This window comes from Pempheris klunzingeri, chromosome 4 (genome assembly GCF_042242105.1).
Source record: "Pempheris klunzingeri isolate RE-2024b chromosome 4, fPemKlu1.hap1, whole genome shotgun sequence".
In the NCBI taxonomy this organism is placed as follows: Eukaryota; Metazoa; Chordata; class Actinopteri; order Acropomatiformes; family Pempheridae; genus Pempheris; species Pempheris klunzingeri.
In genome coordinates this window covers 3,335,985-3,345,864 of record NC_092015.1, presented here as the reverse complement: position 1 = coordinate 3,345,864, position 9,880 = coordinate 3,335,985, and the positions used below count along the sequence as shown (strand labels likewise).

General features: G+C 48.2%; 1 protein-coding gene across 2 annotated transcripts in view; it reads left to right on the top strand.

Moving 5' to 3' along the window:
• The first annotated feature begins 759 nt into the window (after nucleotides 1-759).
• Nucleotides 760-9,880, top strand: part of actn4 (actinin, alpha 4) — a 50,754-nt gene continuing 41,633 nt past the window's right edge. The window contains exon 1 of one of the 2 annotated variants that reach the window (XM_070828756.1): nucleotides 760-1,093. In XM_070828756.1, the coding sequence (XP_070684857.1) occupies nucleotides 968-1,093 (126 nt within the window). In that variant the 5' untranslated portion in view covers nucleotides 760-967. The remainder of the gene's footprint in view (nucleotides 1,094-9,880) is intronic. The other variant, XM_070828755.1, reaches the window with a different exon arrangement.

Genomic DNA, 9,880 nt, shown 5'->3' with positions numbered 1-9,880 from the left:
GAAACACAGCAGCATAGTTTGATGATGTGTAAACATGAGGGGTCAGTAAAAGTTTAAGGAAGATATGAACATACACAGAAAAGATGAGAGCTGATTCACCTGTAAGTGTTTAATAATGTGTTTAAAACTGATTGTCACATTTCTCTTGTCTCACTGTCTCAGCAGCTCACGTTCAAATGTGACATGAATATTCATGAGCTGTCTGGGCCTATAGGAGCCCCTGGACACAGGTGTGTCACACAGGCAGAAATACACAGACTCAAACCGGAAAACAGGTGAGCTTCTCTTCAAAATAAAACCTCATAGTTTTGTAATAGTTGCACAAGAAATCCCAAATTTACTTTCTTTTGCAAATTGACTATAAGAGGTGAATGCATTTGGTATTATAATGAAGGAAGATCATCAAACAGTGTTCACTACCTGATCATATGTTTATCTTAGTCTGTGTTTTTTTTTTACAGTTTTTGCTAATGAGTGCATATGCTTGATGATTTTTCTGAATAAAATACAATAAAGAAATCATAGGTATTTTGTACAAGAGACAAAGATCATAACCTCCTTGTGCTGACAAACAGAAGAAGTGGGAGTAAAACTTCAGGTGAGGCACGTGTTTTACTTTGAAGGAGCGCACCGGAAGCGCGGCTCTGCGGCGCGTCCAGCTTGTCTGCGCGGCTGCAGCCTGTAGGAGCGGCCGGTTCCTCCCAGCAGCCTCTCAGCTCCGAGGGAAAGCTTTTCTTCTCACAGCAGCAGCGGGGATTTTCTGAGTGCACACGCCGGATATTCATCCCAGTAAAAAAAACACGCTCTCTGCTGAAGAAGGACCTTCCCTGGCCCGTGAATCCCTCCCCGTCCCACTTCTCTCATTTGGCCCGTCGTTGCCTTTTTTTCTCCCCATTTTTATTTTTTATTTTCAGAGGTTTCCCCCCCTGACAGCTCCTCTGTGGCGCACTCGGGTTCTTCTGCTGACATGGTAGATTATCACGCTGCCAACAACCAGTCCTCGGCCGGAGGGGTGCAGACCTACATGGAGCAGGAGAACGACTGGGACCGGGACCTGCTGCTGGACCCGGCCTGGGAGAAGCAGCAGAGGAAGGTAAGCGGGCCGAAGCGGGCCCAGCCGGGCTGGGAGGAGGAGGAGGAGGCGGCGGGCAGAAAGAAAATGGCTGGGGAGGGATGGGATGGGGAGTGGGGGTCAGGGACCGAGTGCGGGCCTCGGGTTGGTGCTCCAGAAAGCCCGCAGCTGCCCCACTTTTCCGCCCCGCTGTCCGGCTGCTTTCTCCCCCACTCACTGCGCATCGGTGCCCCGTGAGGGGCAGCGGTCCTCCGGAGCGGCTCAGCCGACATTAGCTGCAGCTTTCACGCCTCTAAAGCGGATTTTTTGTCTCATTTCCCGGCGCTTTTTTTCCGCTCCGGAGCGGAAACGGGGCGCGACATTGTGGCTGAAATCCAGGTCGCGGCTGTGCTTTAATTTGGGGCTAAAAGAGGAAGTCAGGTGGTGTTTTTGTGCGTTTTGTGCCCCTCTTGTCCGCCTGGCTGGAGGCCGACAAGACTGAGCGAGTTTGTGGTGCTCACACAGGAGGAGGTGACCGATACAGAGCCGATACAGAGCCGATATCCTCTCTGTTTAACCCCCTCCCTGCTGAGGCTCTTCACTGACTCACTTCAGCTTCTCCACTGTTGTTCTCTGTGAGCTCACGGCCTGCTGGGATGTCCTCACATGGTTGGCAACTTTTTTTTTTTTTTTTTTAAAGAGTATTTGAAGGAGAAAGCCATTTTAAAAGCAGTAATAAGGGCTGAACTGCTTCTGCAGGATGTGTGCAGAAGGTTTGTGAAAGCTGTGGCAGACCGAGCTTGTCTGACAGGTCAGGTGAAGTGAGTGTGGGTGTCATTAGCAATGCTAAGTGAGACCATCCCTCCCCTGCTCCTGCTCTTCCCACAGCCTCCCTCCCTCCCTCCCTCTCAGCTGAACACCCACCTGCTGTGCTGCAGATTTTAGCCTCACTGATATTCTGCATAAACGTCCAAATACTATGGAACCGCTTGGCACCCAGAGCCACATTGGCCTTGACCTAATAAAACACCAACCATCCCTTCATCAGTCTGGTCAATAACATGCACGCAGCACTGTACTTTTTTTTATTTCCACTCCTCTCATCCTCTAATTCTTCCTCCTGCTAACATTTTTTCTTAGTTACGTTTGATGCTAATGTTCCTGGTTGCACTCCGGCACCATGACAGTGAGGCCACCCTGTTTTTTACCCACTGTTATCCCTCCGGGCGTTTACATATCTCAGAATATAAACCCGTTGAAGCCCACATGGAGGTGGGCGGGTGACAAACACACGATGCTCATGCTCCTTCTGCTACATGGACACGTCACAGAGCACCAAACCTCTGTCACTCCGGTTTGTACCTTCTAAATCTCTATCAGGGAGTGTCGGGTGGTACGATGACGGTTTGAGGAATGATTGTTTAACAGTGTGGAATGACTGGGAGGGTGTGTGTGTGTGTGTGTGTGTCTGCTTCACTAGCTCACCAGATGACTGGCATACTTTCCACAGGTGTGACAGCATGCCGAGCATTGAATCGTGCATTTTTATTAGGCTACTCAGCGTTTTGGTCGTCGCCATCAGACATTCCTGCAGCTGATAACCATGAAACCTGGCAGATCCAGTCCTTCGCTGTTAACTCACACTGGTTAGTCGACTGCGAGGACTCTCTCTCTCTCTCTCTCTGTGTGTGTTAGTCTAGAGACCACACGGGTCAAAGTTTCTTCAAAAAAGAACCTCTCACCTACAAATCATTAACAGAGCGAGGCCTGTTGTGCAAACCTGGGCTGGCGTCCTCTCCTCTGAGGTCTCGACTCATCAGTGGAGGCCGATGGGTGTTTGGTTGGTTGGGGACGCGTCCCTCTGTGCCGGCCCCGGTGAGGCGGGGGAACCCAGGGCAAATTCCTGCGGTGTATTCACGCTCGCTGTGCCAGTTATTGCGCAAAAGTGAGCAAACGCCTCCCGCAGGAATATCAGGAAGAGAAGCGGATATAATGAGTGTGGGAATGGGTTTGAGTCTGTGAGGTCAAACACGGGGGCGACTTGTCGGAGGCAGAGTTTTCCGTCGTGCCGACTCTTGCACATTTAACATTTTGAGTCATACGAGAAGGGGAAAAATGCTGCAATCCTGTGGTTTTGTTTCTGGCAGAGTTGCCTTTTATTTGGCAGGATGGGAGTGACAGGTGACAGGAAGTGACAGGAAGTGACAGGAAGGGAGGTGACAACAAGCTGGCATGTGGCTGTAGGTCAGAGTTCACAGCTCGTCTGATGGGAGGGATGACCTGAAGATCATCTGCTTGTGTAAACAGTGCAGTGCAAACACACACACACACACACACAGTGTCTCTCTTTTTAGCTTTTAGCTTTAAGAAAAGCTGCAGGTGGCAGGTTAGAAGTGCTTTAAAAGATGTTTGGCACAAGTTTATTTTCTTTGTTCCCTTTGAGTGAAGCTGAAGTTGTCCCACTCCTGCAGACCGGACATTCACTCTGCACAGGAATGTCTTGTTTTGGAAGTCTCTTGTGATGTGGATGTTTCACAGTTGTACAGTGTGAGTCTGTTTCTCTGGCAGCAGCAGCAGCAGAGGTTTGTGCTCTCACAGTGTTTCCAGTTGTCCGTTCGGTGCGTTGAGTAACACCCAGAGTGGCTGGACGGAGCCCAGCTGAGTCCAGTTCTAACTGCAGCTTGTTGCAGGCGAAGCTCTCCTCCTGACAAACATGTTATTAAGTCTTTCTCACCGCTCTCCCATCCTGCGCACGTTGAAACATGTTGAGGTACGCAGTGACGCCACCAGAGGTTTTATTGTAACTCCCAGCGGGCGGAAAACTCAGGGACAGTTAGGCTGCGCATGTTTCTCATGGCATGAGGCACAGGCGAAAGTACAGGAGGAGGCGGATGAGCCAACAAGGAAAGCAGTAAAACACACAAGCCAAAGTGCCCCGGAGCGGTCGGCATCACCGCTGGGTGACGTGCTCTTGTTTCTCAGGAGGATGTACTAATGAACTGGGATGCACAAGTGTTCACAAGTGTTCAGCTAATTCACTAGAAAGAACAGATTTGAAACATACAGCTAAAGCATGGAGTGAAGGTGAGCATGCAAACCAGAGCAGCTGTGGTGTTTACACCAAATAATGTCCTGCCAAAAGAATTAATATGATAATATGATCTTCCCCTGGATTCATGTTGAGTTCTGAAGTTTTTCATAGCATCAGGAGTGTGTAGCATTAATTATGGATCATTTCCTCTCATAAATCAGCGCTGCTACAGCGGCACAATCAGTTGTGGTCTCTGACACTGATGTTTATCTGCCTTCATTTTCCTACACTGACACACGGCGGCCTGTTTGCACAGAGGTGGTTGGAGCTGGTGGACTCGCTGCTACACACACCGTTACACCGGGATCAGCTGATATAACTGTCCTGCTCTTTAACCTGCCGGGTGGCTCCTTGGAGGGATTTATACCTGAATCATACATCTTTAGCTTTTCCCATCAAACAGGACCTTTTTCATCAGTGCAGATGTGTCCTCGCACGTTAAGTCAGCAACATGAACGTGTTTGCACCCCACACTTACAACACACACACACTGATTTTCTGTGTCTGCCAAGGTGGGCAGCCGGACACAATGTTAGTTTGTTCTTTTCCGCCCACTTTCACATGCTTTCTGTGTGTCCGGCGGGCAGGCGGAGCCGGTTCAGATGGCCTGGGTTTGGCTCAGGACAAATGGATCAAACAATACGTCCTCTAAGATGCGGTTGCGCGATGAGCCGTCTGCTACTTCTGTCTGCCTTCCTGCTCCAAAACAACATTGAAGAGAATGGAGGGAGCTGAACGTGTTGACTAAACAACAATAGACAATGCTGCGTTTGTAGAGAATCTGAGGAGCGGGCGCTTTGATTGGCTGTGTGTGTGTGTGTGTGTGTGATTGGCTGGTTCAGTGCAGCAGGACCAACCTGACTGGGGTGTGGCACACACAGAAGGAATCTGCTGAATTAAAGCGTTTTGTCAGCGAGGGCCTGGAGAGCAGATAGCAGTGATTTGTGACTGTTTACCTGTGGTGTCGTTCACTGTGTTTTCTGTGCCTCAGGTGAACAGTGAGGGACAATAGGACACTTTAATCCCTGTCACACACTGATGTGTTTGCTTTGTGTTGCAGTCTTAAGCTTAATCTGCTCGGACGGGATCATCTTCACACACTGGGCATTAACTCAAGTGATTGGAAGCTTGAACACCTGAAATATAGATGTTTTTGTTTTGAAGGAGAAAATGTGATGCACAGAACTTCTTCTTAATACAACTTAATACAACTTTTGCAATTATGAATGAATCAGTGCAGTTATCAAGAAGTTTTCAGCTTTTCTCTGTTTTACATCATAAATCGAATGTGTCTGGGCCTCAGTCTGGCTTTTCAAACTATATTTTGACATTTTTTAGCTTAAACAATCAAACACTTGTAAAAAAAAAAAAAAATGTAGAATCAGTATTTTTAAAGTGATAATGAAAACATCATTAGCTGCAGCCCCAACTGGTTGTGATCCAGATTTTGGAGGCTGTTGCTGGACAAGAATAAAACCCAGCTGTGACCTTTAACCTCCTCTTCCCGAAGAGGACACTTTATTTGGACCGAGCACGCTCGAAGCAGTCCGGTGTGTTCTGTGCTTTTTGTTGTGTGACGATTCGGCCGTCTGTAAGATCTTTGGGATGTGAGATAATGGAGGTGCAGCCTTCGGTCGTCCCCTCGGTGCCAGCTGATTCCAGGTCAGCTGTGGGAAAAGCCCTCCGCCTCAGCTGACCGCGGCCCAGAATCAGCTCGTGGACCTAAACAACGACCCAGTCAGCCAGCGAGAGGACGGAGCGCAGAGGAATGCAGCCCCTCGCTGCCTCCCCCCTCTGTCTTTCTCTCTGTGCTGCCATTGGCGGTGGTGGGAGAGCATGCAGGGGGAAGCATTCCTTTGGTGGCCCATCATAGCCTGCTAGGCCAGTGGGAGGGGGCTCTTAACTAAAGGGGGGCGGGGTGTCCTGTTTTTTTTTGCCGGACAGGAGAGGAAGAAAAAAAAAAAAGGAGTTGGGGGTTCGCAGGATTGCAGATGTGGTCTGTGTGGTGGAGACGAGAGGGAGAATCCTCCTCGGGGGCAGGGGGTGATCGCGGCGTAGTGTGTGTGTGTGGGTGTGGGGGGGTAGAGATAGTTTCCAGCCCGTTACAATGTGGAGGAAGTTGTGGCGCCAATCGTCGCTCCAAATATTTGTTTGCAGAAATGTTTTCAGGCCCCAGCGCCCTGTGATTGATTTCACGTCGGAACCATTTGCTTTGTTTCTGGTAGAGCAGGAGAGGAGGGTTAAGAGTGCACACACACACACACACACACACACACACACACACACACACACACACACACACACACACACACACATATGGTCCAATCAGGTGAGAGATTGTAGCGTGCCGTGACGCCCAGGGCCGTATTGACGTTGGCTGGCTGGAGGCCTGTGTGTGGAGGTGCTGGACCCTAATGTGTTTCTCTTTCAAAGAGATTTCTTTACGGTCTGTTTCCCTCCCACTCTTTGTGTGCGAGGAAGGCGTCACATTTTGGGGGCAGAGAGGAGGACTCGGGTGCATCTGGACGTCGGAGAAGCCACGAATCCCCGGACTCTGTTTATGGCTGACATAATCTTTGCTCTCTCACTAATTGCGCCAGTGTTCACGAGCTTACTTCTCGGCTATTGTGCATAGTTATGAGGATTAGTAAATGGCATTTCCCACTGATGAATTGAAATTGGCCACAATAGGGACTAAGAATTTCCTTTTGGTTGGCTGCCAGTATGCATGTTGATGGCTTTAGCTTGAGGCCCAGACCCCCCCTTCTTCACATGTCCTCCGAGTCTATCCTCCACAATCGGATTTAAAGGAAAACACCGACTTTTTTATTGTAGTTTTTTTTTATTTTGCTAATTTATCTATTTGCCGTTTGGGAGCAGTTTGTCCTTTTGACCTCAGTACTTTTTATCCAACGCACATCGCCACATTAGCTTCATTTCACAATTACTGGAGACGCAGAGGTGCTGCTTTGGCTGAAACAATTAGCTGATTAGTCCACAGTGATCATCAGTTAATCATTTAATTAATTCATCATCAACACTTGCTGGTTTCAGCCCCTCAGATGTGAAGCGTTATGTGTCACTGTAAACTTAATACCTCAAACAAACTACCTGAAGACGTCCGCTGGGCTCACAGGCCGTCCTGTTCAATGGAGTCTTTTTGTTTCATCCGTTTTTAGATTAAACAAGTAATGGAAATAGCAGCCTGTGATAAAGATCCTCATTAGTTCCAGCTCGTAGTGCCTCCACTGTCCTCGCCGCACACATTATAATTCTGGAAAGATTAATTTAATGATGGGTTGGCATTTTGTGGGGGAGAAGGGGGGGTGTTATTCCTGGTCTCTGCCAGGTGACAGAGTTATTTTCTTACTTACTTTCTTCTGAATCTCAGCAGAAGAATCGTAACTGTGCTGAGAGCTGTTTGTCAGTGTCTGTGCTCTAATGCAGGTGGAGGGGTGGAGAAGGATGTGTGTTTAGGTGTGTGTGTGTGTGTGTGTGTGTGTGTTTAGATCCCCGTGTGAAGGGAGGGGATCTTGGGGAGGGGGTTTGACTGCAGTTTGAATGTGAGGTGCATCGATGTGTGTGTGTTTTCTATAAAGTTATTGTGCATCATCTTCTGTATGGTGGGGGACACTTTGAAAGCAATGTAATATTGGAAAAGACAAAGCTGCAGTTCAGCTTTTGTTTTTATGAAGTTCCTCATCACCAAACGCCTCAGTGGTGTTTAAATGGAAGTGACCTCACCTCACCTCACCTCACGCCCCCACTGTTTGGAGGTGTCTAATTGGGCCGCACTCACCATCCTAAAACATCCAGAACATCCTGCTTTTTCGCCTGCTCAGATGTTCACATTTTAAAACTGTGCGAGACAAATTTTCAGACGTTTGTTTAAGGCAGCGCTGTAGAATCCTCGTGTTGGATCGTTTCAAACACTTTATTCAAACAACAAGGCTAGAAGATGAAGACGGATACAAGAAATGTATGAAATATATGTAAATTGGTGCAGAACCATTACAACCATTCAGAAAGATTACAGCATGAACCTTAGCTGCTGCTGTCCTCAGTCTACATGGCTGCAGGGTGCAGATAGCGTCCACACATGGATCTGAGGCTGCAGCCTCTCTGTTCTGAACCACAGCACTCTGCAGGACGCTATTTTTGGAAGCACCACTTCAGAGCTCCGCTATCGAGCTGCACCTGAGAGCGAGCGAGTTAAGATCCACTAAAAATGTGACCAGCAAAACGATGCTCTGGCTCGTCTCACACACTGGAAGCTACACTGGATGCATGTTGCCTGCACCATCAGCTGTGGGTGGGTCATGTGGTCATTTGGTGAGAAGATATATTCTATTATTGCTGTTATCTTGTTATTGCAGCGCCAAAAATGCTTTTCTTTTGAAAGCTTCCTTGTTTTAGCCCAGATTTTATTTAAAGGACGTCACATTACAGGAACATGGAGAGAGATTTCACAGCACAGAGATAAAAAAAACTATATTTGCTACCCATGAAGCAACTTTAAGAACCTGGTTTAGTGAAACCCTGAAATAAACTATTTGTTTAACCCTCCCCCGTTTGCAAATATTAAAGGGGGATTTCACCAGTTTGACACCTAAAGGTCAGTATACCAGTCACAGGGAGGACCACTGGGCCTTCAATCAACTGTAAAGTGTCTTCTGTGACTCCAGAGGATGTTGAGACTAACAAGAAGATGCGATTAGTTGCATCATGGGAAATGTAAAAGTGATTTTAGAGCTTGAACCATTCCAGAGACTAAAAGTCAGCACACCTCCGCCACATTAATAGAAGTGCACCAGTAAATCTGGAGCACTCTTTTTACTTATCTGCATTCTTAAGGCTCAGCTCACCTCCCCCTGTATCTGTGTGAAGGGTGTGTGCACGTACTGTTCACACCGTCTGAGGCCGTCCTCTGGAGGCCGGCATGGCTGTGCAGCAACATCTGTCAGAGTGGGCCACACCACCCACACCACCACCACTCACCCAGAGATTACATCCCAGCTCAGATGGCCAGATTATGTCCAGAGCTGACACATATCCCAGATGGACAGAAAGGTGGGGAATGATGCACATAAGCACGTGTTTTACAGTAATGCTGCTGCTTTATTATGCAGTTTGGGAGTGAATGAACAGAAAACATGTGCGATGTGAACTGCAGTTTCACTCTGATACAAAGATTGAACCAGGAAAGAACACACACTGATCAAAGCTGGAGATGGCAGAAACAAGCCATGTTCCTCTAATGAGGTTGTGGTTCTGTTGAATAAAGCCTGATGGATATCTGCATGGCCACACCTAGACAGGTTATTCTCCCTGTCGGGAGGGTGTGTGAGCGAGAGATGGAGCACAACGAACAGGCTGCGCTAGTCCGCTAACAAAGGGCGATCTGTGGCAGTAAGGCCTCACGCTACATCTGGGATATGCTTACACACACACACACACAGCAGACATCTGGAGCAGGGATTTAGCACCGTAGCCGCCGTGTGCCACACTCCTACCTGACAGTCTGACAGTCGTACAGCTGCAGCCCAGACCTCTGCCCTCTGAAACAATTAGACAGCATTAAACAGATCCACACAAATGTGCACAACTGTCTGCCTTTGTGGATTTAATCTCTTCCTTATGGCCACTGTAATCACAGCAAACAGAAAGCCTTTGGTTCTGCCTCTGGATGTGCTGGTTAGGCTCTCAGCGTCAGGACTGGATTCTGAACCTCAGTACTT